We start from the raw sequence: 15,231 nt of genomic DNA, 5'->3' as shown, positions 1-15,231 counted from the left end.
TCCTTGTGACATAGTGTTGTAGAGGGTAGTATCCTGTATATGTCCTGGTGACATAGTGAAGGTTATGTTGTAGAGGGTAGTATCCTGTATATGTCCTGTGATATGTATCCTGAAGGTTAGTGAAGGTGTTGTAGAGGGTAGTATCCTGGTGACATAGTGTTGTAGAGGGTATTATCCTGTATATGTCCTGGTGACATAGTGAAGGTTATGTTGTAGAGGGTAGTATCCTGTATATGTCCTGGTGACATAGTGTTGTAGAGGGTAGTATCCTGTATATGTCCTGGTGACATAGTGTTGTAGAGGGTAGTATCCTGTATATGTCCTGGTGACATAGTGTTGTAGAGGGTAGTATCCTGTATATGTCCTGGTGATATAGTGTTGTAGAGCTAGTATCCTGTATAGGTCCTGGTGACATAGTGTTGTGGAGGGTAGTATCCTGTATATATCCTGGTGACATAGTGTTGTGGAGGGTAGTATCTTGTATATGTCCTGGTGACATAGTGTTGTAGAGGGTAGTATCCTGTATATGTCCTGGTGACATAGTGTTGTAGAGGGTGGTATCCTGTATATGTCCTGGTGACATAGTGTTGTGGAGGGTAGTATCCTGTATATGTCCTGGTGACATAGTGTTGTGGAGGGTAGTATCCTGTATATGTCCTGGTGACATAGTGTTGTAGAGGGTATTATCCTGTATATGTCCTGGTGACATAGTGAAGGTTATGTTGTAGAGGGTAGTATCCTGTATATGTCCTGGTGACATAGTGTTGTAGAGGGTAGTATCCTGTATATGTCCTGGTGACATTGTGTTGTAGAGGGTAGTATCCTGTATATGTCCTGGTGACATAGTGTTGTAGAGGGTAGTATCCTGTACATGTCCTGGTGACATAGTGTTGTGGAGAGTAGTATCCTGTATATGTCCTGGTGACATAGTGGAGGTTATGTTGTGGGGGGTATGTACCTACATGCTATGCATGCTATGTAAATCTATATGTTTGTAAAAACATATTGAAAAATATATATCTCTGAAAAATTTCTCTCTCTCTCTCTCTCTCTCTCTCTCTCTCTCTCTCTCTCTCTCTCTCTCTCTCTCTCTCTCTCTCTCTCTCTCTCTCTCTCTCTCTCTCTCTCTCTCTCTCTCTCTCTCTTTGTCCCTCTCTTTGTCTCTCTCTTTGTCTCTCTCTTTGTCCCTCTCTTTGTCCCTCTCTTTGTCTCTCTCTTTGTCTCTCTCTTTGTCTCTCTCTTTGTCTCTCTTTGTCTCTCTCTTTCTCTCTGTCTTTGTCTCTCTCTCTGTCTTTGTCTCTCTCTTTGTCTCTCTCTTTCTCTCTCTCTTTGTCTCTCTCTTTGTCTCTCTCTGTCTCTCTCTGCTGTTTGTCCTTTCTTTTTATGCAGCCTGGCCTGTCCTCCTAACCATCTTTATCTTCAGGACAATGAAGGTGAGACAAGGACATCCATCTTTCCCCCTCTCCTGTGTCTCTGCTGTGTATTTCAACTCTTTTTTTCTCCCAACCAACCGTCAAACTACCCACAGCGAATATCTTACTGCTCTCCAAAAGACAGAGACACAGAGATAGTCTGTCTGTACATGTATGTAGAGGTAGTCTGTCTATACATGTATGTAGAGGTAGTCTGTCTGTACATGTATGTAGAGGTAGTCTGTCTGTACATGTATGTAGAGGTAGTCTGTCTGTACATGTATGTAGAGGTAGTCTGTCTGTACATGTATGTAGAGGTAGTCTGTCTGTACATGTATGTAGAGGTAGTCTGTCTGTACATGTATGTTGAGGTAGTCTGTCTGTACATGTATGTAGAGGTAGTCTGTCTGTACATGTAGGTAGAGGTAGTCTGTCTGTACATGTAGGTAGAGGTAGTCTGTCTGTACATGTATGTAACCAATACACACAGTCAGTCAGGAAAGCTAAGGCCAGCTTCTTCAGGCAGAAGTTTGCATCCTGTAGCTCCAACTCCAAAAAGTTCTGGGACACTGTGAAGTCCATGGAGAACAAGAGCACCTCCTCCCAGCTGCCCACTGCACTGAGGCTAGGGAACACGGTCACCACCGACAAATCCATGATTATCGAAAACTTCAACAAGCATTTCTCAACGGCTGGCCATGCCTTCCGCCTGGCTACTCCTACCTCGGCCAACAGCTCCGGCCCCCCCGCAGCTCCTCGCCCAAGCCTCTCTAGGTTCTCCTTTACCCAAATCCAGATAGCAGATGTTCTGAAAGAGCTGCAAAACCTGGACCCGTATAAATCAGCTGGGCTTGACAATCTGGACCCTCTATTTCTGAAACTATCCGCCGCCATTGTCGCAACCCCTATTACCAGCCTGTTCAACCTCTCTTTCATATCGTCTGAGATCCCCAAGGATTGGAAAGCTGCCGCAGTCATCCCCCTCTTCAAAGGGGGAGACACCCTGGATCCAAACTGTTACAGACCTATATCCATTCTGCCCTGCCTATCTAAGGTCTTCGAAAGCCAAGTCAACAAACAGGTCACTGACCATCTCGAATCCCACCGTACCTTTTCCGCTATGCAATCTGGTTTCCGAGCCGGTCACGGGTGCACCTCAGCCACACTCAAGGTACTAAACGACATCATAACCGCCATCGATAAAAGACAGTATTGTGCAGCCGTCTTCATCGACCTTGCCAAGGCTTTCGACTCTGTCAATCACCATATTCTTATCGGCAGACTCAGTAGCCTCGGTTTTTCAGGTGACTGCCTTGCCTGGTTCACCAATTACTTTGCAGACAGAGTTCAGTGTGTCAAATCGGAGGGCATGCTGTCCGGTCCTCTGGCAGTCTCTATGGGGGTGCCACAGGGTTCAATTCTCGGGCCGACTCTTTTCTCTGTATATATCAATGATGTTGGTCTTGCTGCGGGCGATTCCTGATCCACCTCTACGCAGACGACACCATTCTATATACTTTCGGCCCGTCATTGGACACTGTGCTATCTAACCTCCAAACGAGCTTCAATGCCATACAACACTCCTTCCGTGGCCTCCAACTGCTCTTAAACGCTAGTAAAACCAAATGCATGCTTTTCAACCGATCGCTGCCTGCACCCGCATGCCCGACTAGCATCACCACACTGGATGGTTCCAACCTTGAATATGTGGACACCTATAAGTACCTAGGTGTCTGGCTAGACTGCAAACTCTCCTTCCAGACCCATATCAAACATCTCCAATCGAAAATCAAATCAAGAGTCGGCTTTCTATTCCGCAACAAAGCCTCCTTCACTCACGCTGCCAAGCTTACCCTAGTAAAACTGACTATCCTACCGATCCTCGACTTTGGCGATGTCATCTACAAAATTGCTTCCAACACTCTACTCAGCAAACTGGATGCAGTTTATCACAGTGCCATCCGTTTTGTCACTAAAGCACCTTATACTACCCACCACTGCGACTTGTATGCTCTAGTCGGCTGGCCCTCGCTACATATTCGTCGCCAGACCCACTGGCTCCAGGTCATCTACAAGGCCATGCTAAGTAAAGCTCCGCCTTATCTCAGTTCACTGGTCACGATGGCAACACCCATCCGTAGCACACGCTCCAGCAGGTGTATCTCATTGATCATCCCTAAAGCCAACACCTCATTCGGCCGCCTTTCGTTCCAGTACTCTGCTGCCTGTGACTGGAACGAATTGCAAAAATCGCTGAAGTTGGAGACTTTTATCTCCCTCACCAACTTCAAACATCAGCTATCTGAGCAGCTAACCGATCGCTGCAGCTGTACATAATCTATTGGTAAACTCTGTCTGTACATGTATGTAGAGGTAGTCTGTCTGTACATGTATGTAGAGGTAGTCTGTCTGTACATTTCGTAACAGTACTGAACATACAGAACCACAACTACAGTACTGTAGACAGACTGAACATACAGAACCACAACTACAGTACTGTAGACAGACTGAACATACAGAACCACAACTACAGTACTGTAGACAGACTGAACATACAGAACCACAACTACAGTACTGTAGACAGACTGAACATACAGAACCACAACTACAGTACTGTAGATAGACTGAACATACAGAACCACAACTGCTCACAAAGCACCGCATTCATGTTATATTTTATTTTAATGTGTGTGTGTTTGCATGTGTGTGTGTGAATCAGGTCATTTTGGAGATGAATAATTGGCTTCCCCTCATTATGATGATGTTGCAGTTACACACACACACACACACACACACACACACACACACACACACACACACACACACACATTGTTGCTTCAACAAAATGTTAATCTTTTGTTACAGAAATTGGAAGAGTTTTTATTCTGCATGGAGGATGTTCACCCAGAGGTAGGCACCAATTCACTTTCTCTCTACTCTACTGTATGCTAAAGCTTAAGCTAGAGCTAAACATTATTTTAAAGCTAACGATAAAGAACATTCTATGGCTAATAACAAAGATTATTCTAAAGTTGTTGCTAAAAAGTATTTTAAAGCTTTTGATAAATATTATTCTAATGATACGGTAATTTTGAAGCTAATGATAAAGAGTATTCTAAAACTAATGATAAAGATCATTCTGAAGCTAAGAAAACAAATGATCTAAAGCTAATGATAAAATTATTTTAAAGCTATTGATAAATACTATTCTAACGATAAAGATTATTATAAAGCCAATGATAAATATTATTTTAAAACGATTGATAAATATTATTCTAAAGCTAATGATAAATATTATTTTAAAGCTATTGATAAATATTATCCTAAAGCTATTGATAAATATTATTCTAATGATAAATATTTTTCTAATGATACATATTATTCTAAAGCTAATGATAAATATTATTCTAAAGCTATTGATAAATATTATTCTAATGATAAATATTATTCTTAAGCTAATGATAAATATTATTCTAATGATAAATATTATCCTAAAGCTATTGATAAATATTATTCTAATGATAACTATTATCCTAAAGCTAATTATAAATATTATTCTAAAGCTAATGCATCAAACCAGCAGACTTGCCTTATTGTGGCCCTGAGGCGGTTTTAACCCTGATCTTACCTCAGTGTAAACATGACCTCCAGTATGACCCTGATCTGACCTCAGTGTAAACATTACCTCCAATATGACCCTGATCTGACCTCAGTGTAAACATTACCTCCAGTATGACCCTGATCTGACCTCAGTGTAAACATTACCTCCAATATGACCCTGATCTGACCTCAGTGTAAACATTACCTCCAGTATGACCCTGATCTGACATCAGTGTAAACATTACCTCCAGTATGACCCTGATCTGACCTCAGTGTAAACATTACCTCCAATATGACCCTGATCTGACATCAGTGTAAACATTACCTCCAGTATGACCCTGATCTGACATCAGTGTAAACATTACCTCCAATATGACCCTGATCTGACCTCAGTGTAAACATTACCTCCAGTATGACCCTGATCTGACATCAGTGTAAACATTACATCCAGTATGACCCTGATCTGACCTCAGTGTAAACATTAGCTCCAGTATGACCCTGATCTGACATCAGTGTAAACATGACCTCCAGTATGACCCTGATCTGACCTCAGTGTAAACATTAGCTCCAGTATGACCCTGATCTGACATCAGTGTAAACATGACCTCCAGTATGACCCTGATCTGACCTCAGTGTAAACATGACCTCCAATATGACCCTGATCTGACCTCAGTGTAAACATGACCTCCAATATGACCCTGATCTGACCTCAGTGTAAACATTAGCTCCAGTATGACCCTGATCTGACATCAGTGTAAACATTACCTCCAGTATGACTCAGATCTGACATCAGTGTAAAGATGATGCCAAATAACATGTTTTTATGTTTTTTTGACGTTTTACATTCTCCCAACCAATTGTACTATTTTGTTATTTTTTTGCATTTTGTGTAGCTTATTTTTTTTAGTTATTGTGTACATAATGTTGCTGCTACCGTCTCTTATGACCGAAAATAACTTCTGGACATCAGAGAAGCGATTACTCACCACGGACTGCAAGACACTTTTTCCTTTAACGAGTCCGATGAGAAGGATATCCTGCTTTCTTTGGAACAGTCCCAGATCCACGCCTTTTGCATGAAGAAAAGATGTCGGAAAAGTGGCAGCAGATCAGGCATTCTCAGAGCGAGTAAAATCCCACTGCCTTCCATTCTTCGCGCTAACGTGCTATCATTAGACAATAAAATGGATGACCTGTATTATTCGTAGCCATCCACAAAATGAAGCTGGCACTAAGACAGCTCTCAACCAACTCTATAAGGCCATAAGCAAAGAAGAAAATGCAAAAAAAAGAAACAACGCTCCTGGTGGCCAGGAACTTTAATGCAGGCAAACTTCAATCAGTTTTACCAAATTTGACCAAAGCTCTCCCCCACCCTCCATTTGGCAAATCTGACCATAACTCTATCCTTCTGATTCCTGCTTACAAGCAAAAACTGAATTAGGAAGTACCAGTGACTCGCTCAATACGGAAGTGGTCAGATGACGAGGCTGCTTCACTACAGGACTGTTTTGCACAGACTGGAATATGTTCTGGGATTCATCCAATGGCATTGAGGAGTATACCACCTCAGTCATCGGCTTCATCAATAAGTGCATCGAGGATTTCATCCCAACTGTGACGGTACGTACATACCCCAACCAGAAGCCATGGATTACAGGCAACATCCGCATCGAGCTAAAGGCTAGAGCTGCCGCTTTCAAGGAGCGGGAGACTAATCCGGATGTCAGTCTCTCGATGTCTCTCGATGTGCAAAAGGGATAGAGACATACCCCAAGCGACTTACAGCTGTAATCGCAGCAAAAGGTGGCGCTACAAAGTATTAACTTAAGGGGGCTGAATAATTTTGCACGGCCAATTTTTCAGTTTTTGATTTGTTAAAAAAGTTTGAATTATCCAATAAATGTCGTTCCACATCATGATTGTGTCCCACTTGTTGTTGATTCTTCACAAAAAAATACAGTTTTATGTCTTTATGTTTGAAGCCTGAAATGTGGCAAAAGGTTGCAAAGTACAAGGGGGCCGAATACTTTCGCAAGGCACTGTATATAGCCTCCACATTGACTCTGTACCGCTGACCCCTGTATATAGCCTCCACACTGACTCTGTACCGTAATATCCTGTATATAGCCTCCACATTGACTCTGTACTGGTACCCCCCTGTATATAGCCTCCACATTGACTCTGTACCGTAATACCCTGTATATAGCCTCCACATTGACTCTGTACCGTAATACCCTGTATATAGCCTCCACATTGACTCTATACCGTAATACCCTGTATATAGCCTCTACACCTACTCTGTACTGTAATACCCTGTATATAGCCTCCACATTGACTCTATACCGTAATACCCTGTATATAGCCTCTACACCTACTCTGTACTGTAATACCCTGTATATAGCCTCCACATTGACTCTATACCGTAATACCCTGTATATAGCCTCTACACCTACTCTGTACTGTAATACCCTGTATATAGCCTCCACATTGACTCTATACCGTAATACCCTGTATATAGCCTCTACACCTACTCTGTACTGTAATACCCTGTATATAGCCTCACTAGTGTTATTGTTATTGTGTTACTTCTGTTATAACTTTTTATTGTATCCTACTTGGTAAATATTTTCTTCTTCTTGAACTGCACTGTTGGTTAAGGGCTTGTCAGTAAGCATTTCAATGTAAAGTCTACACTTGTTGTATTCGGTGCATGTGACAAATATGATTTGATTTGACCTTCAATTTAACCCTGATCTGACCTCAGTGTCAATATGATCTCCACTATAACCCTGATCTGACCTCAGTGTCAATATGAACTCCACTATAACCCTGATCTGACCTCAGTGTCAATATGATCTCCACTATAACCCTGATCTGACCTCAGTGTCAATATGATCTCCACTATAACCCTGATCTGACCTCAGTGTCAACATGATCTCCACTATAACCCTGATCTGACCTCAGTGTCAATATGATCTCCACTATAACCCTGATCTGACCTCAGTGTCAATATGAACTCCGCTATAACCCTGATCTGACCTCAGTGTCAATATGATCTCCACTATAACCCTGATCTGACCTCAGTGTCAATATGATCTCCACTATAACCCTGATCTGACCTCAGTGTCAATATGATCTCCACTATAACCCTGATCTGACCTCAGTGTCAATATGATCTCCACTATAACCCTGATCTGACCTCAGTGTCAACATGATCTCCACTATAACCCTGATCTGACCTCAGTGTCAATATGATCTCCACTATAACCCTGATCTGACCTTAGTGTCAATATGATCTCCACTATAACCCTGATCTGACCTCAGTGTCAATATGATCTCCACTATAACCCTGATCTGACCTCAGTGTCAATATGATCTCCACTATAACCCTGATCTGACCTCAGTGTCAATATGATCTCCACTGTGCGTGTATGACCCCCTTGTCCTTTCCATAATGACTTGAAATTAATGATTTCCACTGCTGCACCGCCCCCCATCTATGTCTTCTCCAGAATTCAGCAGAACTTTTGGGAACTCAATCTTGCTCTCTCTCTCTCTCTCTCTCTCTCTCTCAGTGCATGCTGGGAGTGTTCATAGTTGAGAGACCGTTTGGAGGGCTCTGTCCATACTTACTTTCTTTATTCTTTCCTTGGTCTTTGCTTTCCATTTTTATTTTCTATGGTAGAGGGTTAACGCATTGTTAGTGGGTGGAAGGGGACAGAGTTTTAGTTTCCTGGGGGTTGAACGGTGTGGTGTGGTGTGCACAGCCTTGGGCGGAGGAGACGCTGTCGTTACGGCATGGATTCAGGTGTGTTCCTGAGAATGGAGTTAATTTAAGGTGGAGGAGGATCTGCTCATGGTCGGTGAACAGGTAGGAGCTGAAGTTATACATTCTACATCCAGAATGAACAAAGCTGTGGTTGTGTTGATGAAAAGAGTACAATTTGTGGGTAGGCTGATTGCTAGTGGAATATTTGTAAGGCATGTAATTGTCTTTTCTTTCGACTCCTTCGACAAGGGTTGTAGTTCCCAATCTGCATCTGTTTACTACGGATGATCAAATCTGAGTCATTTTGGTAAATTTGCTAGTGGTTTCAGGCCAAATTTCTTCAGCCTCCTGAGGTTTAAGAGGCACTGTTGCGCCTTCTTCACCACACTGTCTTTGTCGGTCTGTGTTAACCTCTCTGGCAACGGAACCCGCTAGCGGGCTGAAATTCCACAACATACGGTGATCGCTACATAAATAGTCATATAAAACATTCATGAAAATACAAGTGTCTCACATGTATCGAAAGCCTAGAATCTTGCTAATCCAACTGCGTTATTAGATTTAAAAATGGATTTACTGCGAAAGAATACGATGCGATTATCTGAGCATAGAGCCCCATAAAAAAATATAAAAAAATAGCCAGCGTAACATAATCACAAACTGCATTAAAATAAATTGTTTGACGATCTTCGCCTGTTTGCAAAAGTACAACGTCATAACAATAAACATTCTTGAAAATGCAAGGTTCTTACATCCTTCAAAAGATTAGGATCTTGGTAATGAAACTTAAACTTAAAACTTAAAATAGCTATTACAGAGAACAAATACCATGCTTTTGTTTGAGAAGAGCAATCAACAACAAAAACATTTTCCGCCATGACAGTTTTTACACATTCACATCTGAAGGTAAAATTAATACTTACATTCTGATATCTTGCTCTTATGTCTCTTCCTGAGGGTCCCAGTGATCAAATAAAGTGCTGTTTTCTTTGATAAAATCCATTTTTATACCCTAAATCGAAACATTTTGTAACACGTTTGTGCCGTGAATTCCATCTCTATCAATTTTTTTACGGAGCATTCGACGTAATTACACACGCTAAACAATTGTTTATCTAGTCATGGTGGGTTTCAGTACATTCCTCTGGATGTTTATCTAGTCATGGTGGGTTTCAGTACATTCCTCTGGATGTTTATCTAGTCATGGTGGGTTTCAGTACATTCCTCTGGATGTTTATCTAGTCATGGTGGGTTTCAGTACATTCCTCTGGATGTTTATCTAGTCATGGTTGGTTTCAGTACATTCCTCTGGATGTTTATCTAGTCATGGTGGGTTTCAGTACATTCCTCTGGATGTTTATCTAGTCATGGTGGGTTTCAGTGCATTCCTCTGGATGTTTATCTAGTCATGGTGGGTTTCAGTGCATTCCTCTGGATGTTTATCTAGTCATGGTGGGTTTCAGTCCTCTGGATGTTTATCTAGTCATGGTGGGTTTCAGTACATTCCTCTGGATGTTTATCTAGTCATGGTGGGTTTCAGTACATTCCTCTGGATGTTTATCTAGTCATGGTGGGTTTCAGTACATTCCTCTGGATGTTTATCTAGTCATGGTGGGTTTCAGTATTCCTCTGGATGTTTATCCATGGTGGGTTTCAGTACATTCCTCTGGATGTTTATCTAGTCATGGTGGGTTTCAGTACATTCCTCTGGATGTTTATCTAGTCATGGTGGGTTTCAGTACATTCCTCTGGATGTTTATCTAGTCATGGTGGGTTTCAGTACATTCCTCTGGATGTTTATCTAGTCATGGTGGGTTTCAGTGCATTCCTCTGGATGTTTATCTAGTCATGGTGGGTTTCAGTGGATGTTTATCATTGGTGGGTTTCCATTCTGGATGTTTATCTAGTCATGGTGGGTTTCAGTACATTCCTCTGGATGTTTATCTAGTCATGGTGGGTTTCAGTACATTCCTCTGGATGTTTATCTAGTCATGGTGGGTTTCAGTACATTCCTCTGGATGTTTATCTAGTCATGGTGGGTTTCAGTACATTCCTCTGGATGTTTATCTAGTCATGGTGGGTTTCAGTACATTCCTCTGGATGTTTATCTAGTCATGGTGGGTTTCAGTACATTCCTCTGGATGTTTATCTAGTCATGGTGGGTTTCCATTCCTCTGGATGTTTATCTAGTCATGGTGGGTTTCAGTACATTCCTCTGGATGTTTATCTAGTCATGGTGGGTTTCAGTGCATTCCTCTGGATGTTTATCTAGTCATGGTGGGTTTCAGTGTTTATCATTCCTTCAGTACTGGATGTTTATCTAGTCATGGTGGGTTTCAGTACATTCCTCTGGATGTTTATCTAGTCATGGTGGGTTTCAGTACATTCCTCTGGATGTTTATCTAGTCATGGTGGGTTTCAGTACATTCCTCTGGATGTTTATCTAGTCATGGTGGGTTTCAGTACATTCCTCTGGATGTTTATCTAGTCATGGTGGGTTTCAGTACATTCCTCTGGATGTTTATCTAGTCATGGTGGGTTTCAGTACATTCCTCTGGATGTTTATCTAGTCATGGTGGGTTTCAGTACATTCCTCTGGATGTTTATCTAGTCATGGTGGGTTTCAGTTTATCATTCCTCTGGATGTTTATCTAGTCATGGTGGGTTTCAGTACATTCCTCTGGATGTTTATCTAGTCATGGTGGGTTTCAGTGCATTCCTCTGGATGTTTATCTAGTCATGGTGGGTTTCAGTACATTCCTCTGGATGTTTATCTAGTCATGGTGGGTTTCAGTGCATTCCTCTGGATGTTTATCTAGTCATGGTGGGTTTCAGTACATTCCTCTGGATGTTTATCTAGTCATGGTGGGTTTCAGTACATTCCTCTGGATGTTTATCTAGTCATGGTGGGTTTCAGTACATTCCTCTGGATGTTTATCTAGTCATGGTGGGTTTCAGTGCATTCCTCTGGATGTTTATCTAGTCATGGTGGGTTTCAGTACATTCCTCTGGATGTTTATCTAGTCATGGTGGGTTTCAGTACATTCCTCTGGATGTTTATCTAGTCATGGTGGGTTTCAGTACATTCCTCTGGATGTTTATCTAGTCATGGTGGGTTTCAGTACATTCCTCTGGATGTTTATCTAGTCATGGTGGGTTTCAGTACATTCCTCTGGATGTTTATCTAGTCATGGTGGGTTTCAGTACATTCCTCTGGATGTTTATCTAGTCATGGTGGGTTTCAGTACATTCCTGGATGTTTATCTAGTCATGTTTATCTTCCTCTGGAGTTTATCATGTTTATCTAGTCATGGGTTTCAGTACATTCCTCTGGATGTTTATCTAGTCATGGTGGGTTTCAGTACATTCCTCTGGATGTTTATCTAGTCATGGTGGGTTTCAGTACATTCCTCTGGATGTTTATCTAGTCATGGTGGGTTTCAGTACATTCCTCTGGATGTTTATCTAGTCATGGTGGGTTTCAGTACATTCCTCTGGATGTTTATCTAGTCATGGTGGGTTTCAGTACATTCCTCTGGATGTTTATCTAGTCATGGTGGGTTTCAGTACATTCCTCTGGATGTTTATCTAGTCATGGTGGGTTTCAGTACATTCCTCTGGATGTTTATCTAGTCATGGTGGGTTTCAGTACATTCCTCTGGATGTTTATCTAGTCATGGTGGGTTTCAGTACATTCCTCTGGATGTTTATCTAGTCATGGTGGGTTTCAGTACATTCCTCTGGATGTTTATCTAGTCATGGTGGGTTTCAGTACATTCCTCTGGATGTTTATCTAGTCATGGTGGGTTTCAGTACATTCCTGGATGTTTATGTCATGGTGGGTTTCATTCCTCTGGATTTATCTAGTCATGGTGGGTTTCAGTACATTCCTCTGTTTTATCTAGTCATGGTGGGTTTCAGTACATTCCTCTGGATGTTTATCTAGTCATGGTGGGTTTCAGTACATTCCTCTGGATGTTTATCTAGTCATGGTGGGTTTCAGTACATTCCTCTGGATGTTTATCTAGTCATGGTGGGTTTCAGTACATTCCTCTGGATGTTTATCTAGTCATGGTGGGGATGTTTATCTAGTCATGGTGGGTTTCAGTTCCTCTGGATGTTTATCTAGTCATGGTGGGTTTCAGTACATTCCTCTGGATGTTTATCTAGTCATGGTGGGTTTCAGTTTCCTCTGGATGTTTATCTAGTCATGGTGGGTTTCAGTCTGGGATGTTTATCTAGTCATGGTGGGTTTCAGTACATTCCTCTGGATGTTTATCTAGTCATGGTGGGTTTCAGTACATTCCTCTGGATGTTTATCTAGTCATGGTGGGTTTCAGTACATTCCTCTGGATGTTTATCTAGTCATGGTGGGTTTCAGTACATTCCTCTGGATGTTTATCTAGTCATGGTGGGTTTCAGTACATTCCTCTGGATGTTTATCTAGTCATGGTGGGTTTCAGTACATTCCTCTGGATGTTTATCTAGTCATGGTGGGTTTCAGTACATTCCTCTGGATGTTTATCTAGTCATGGTGGGTTTCAGTACATTCCTCTGGATGTTTATCTAGTCATGGTGGGTTTCAGTGCATTCCTCTGGATGTTTATCTAGTCATGGTGGGTTTCAGTTTCAGTACATTCCTCTGGATGTTTATCTAGTCATGGTGGGTTTCAGTACATTCCTCTGGATGTTTATCTAGTCATGGTGGGTTTCAGTCATTTTATCTAGTCATCTGGATGTTTATCTAGTCATGGTGGGTTTCAGTCTAGTCATGGTGGGTTTCTCTGGATGTTTATCTAGTCATGGTGGGTTTCAGTACATTCCTCTGGATGTTTATCTAGTCATGGTGGGTTTCAGTGCTAGTCATGGTGGGTTTCAGTCTCTGGATGTTTATCTAGTCATGGTGGGTTTCAGTGCATTCCTCTGGATGTTTATCTAGTCATGGTGGGTTTCAGTACATTCCTCTGGATGTTTATCTAGTCATGGTGGGTTTCAGTACATTCCTCTGGATGTTTATCTAGTCATGGTGGGTTTCAGTGCATTCCTCTGGATGTTTATCTAGTCATGGTGGGTTTCAGTACATTCCTCTGGATGTTTATCTAGTCATGGTGGGTTTCAGTACATTCCTCTGGATGTTTATCTAGTCATGGTTTCAGTACATTCCTCTGGGTTTATCAGTCATGGTTTTCAGTACATTCCTCTGGATGTTTATCTAGTCATGGTGGGTTTCAGTACATTCCTCTGGATGTTTATCTAGTCATGGTGGGTTTCAGTACATTCCTCTGGATGTTTATCTAGTCATGGTGGGTTTCAGTGCATTCCTCTGGATGTTTATCTAGTCATGGTGGGTTTCAGTACATTCCTCTGGATGTTTATCTAGTCATGGTGGGTTTCAGTACATTCCTCTGGATGTTTATCTAGTCATGGTGGGTTTCAGTGCATTCCTCTGGATGTTTATCTAGTCATGGTGGGTTTCAGTGCATTCCTCTGGATGTTTATCTAGTCATGGTGGGTTTCAGTACATTCCTCTGGATGTTTATCTAGTCATGGTGGGTTTCAGTACATTCCTCTGGATGTTTATCTAGTCATGGTGGGTTTCAGTACATTCCTCTGGATGTTTATCTAGTCATGGTGGGTTTCAGTTTATCTAGTCATTCCCCTGGATGTTTATCTAGTCATGGTGGGTTTCAGTACATTCCTCTGGATGTTTATCTAGTCATGGTGGGTTTCAGTCCTCTGGATGTTTATCTAGTCATGGTGGGTTTCAGTACATTCCTCTGGATGTTTATCTAGTCATGGTGGGTTTCAGTACTATTCCTCTGGATGTTTATCTAGTCATGGTGGGTTTTCAGTACATTCCTCTGGATGTTTATCTAGTCATGGTGGGTTTCAGTACATTCCTCTGGATGTTTATCTAGTCATGGTGGGTTTCAGTACATTCCTCTGGATGTTTATCTAGTCATGGTGGGTTTCAGTACATTCCTCTGGATGTTTATCTAGTCATGGTGGGTTTCAGTACATTCCTCTGGATGTTTATCTAGTCATGGTGGGTTTCAGTACATTCCTCTGGATGTTTATCTAGTCATGGTGGGTTTCAGTACATTCCTCTGGATGTTTATCTAGTCATGGTGGGTTTCAGTACATTCCTCTGGATGTTTATCTAGTCATGGTGGGTTTCAGTACATTCCTCTGGATGTTTATCTAGTCATGGTGGGTTTCAGTACATTCCTCTGGATGTTTATCTATCTAGTCATGGTTTATCTAGGGTTTCAGTACATTCCTCTGGATGTTTATCTAGTCATGGTGGGTTTCAGTACATTCCTCTGGATGTTTATCTCTGGATGTTTATCTAGTCATGGTGGGTTTCAGTACATTCCTCTGGATGTTTATCTAGTCATGGTGGGTTTCAGTACATTCCTCTGGATGTTTATCTAGTCATGGTGGGTT

The 15,231-nt window shown here is 41.7% G+C and overlaps 1 protein-coding gene across 1 annotated transcript in view; it reads left to right on the top strand.

The window, feature by feature from the left end:
* LOC118376483 (disrupted in schizophrenia 1 protein-like) overlaps positions 1–15,231 on the top strand; it is a 102,560-nt gene that overhangs the window by 65,277 nt on the left and 22,052 nt on the right. The window contains 1 exon segment of the mRNA XM_052477418.1: positions 4,278–4,322. Within this exon segment, the coding sequence (XP_052333378.1) occupies positions 4,278–4,322 (45 nt within the window).

The sequence above is a fragment of the Oncorhynchus keta genome, chromosome 24 (genome assembly GCF_023373465.1).
Source record: "Oncorhynchus keta strain PuntledgeMale-10-30-2019 chromosome 24, Oket_V2, whole genome shotgun sequence".
Lineage (NCBI taxonomy): Eukaryota > Metazoa > Chordata > Actinopteri > Salmoniformes > Salmonidae > Oncorhynchus > Oncorhynchus keta.
This window is presented reverse-complemented; position numbering and strand designations above follow the sequence as displayed.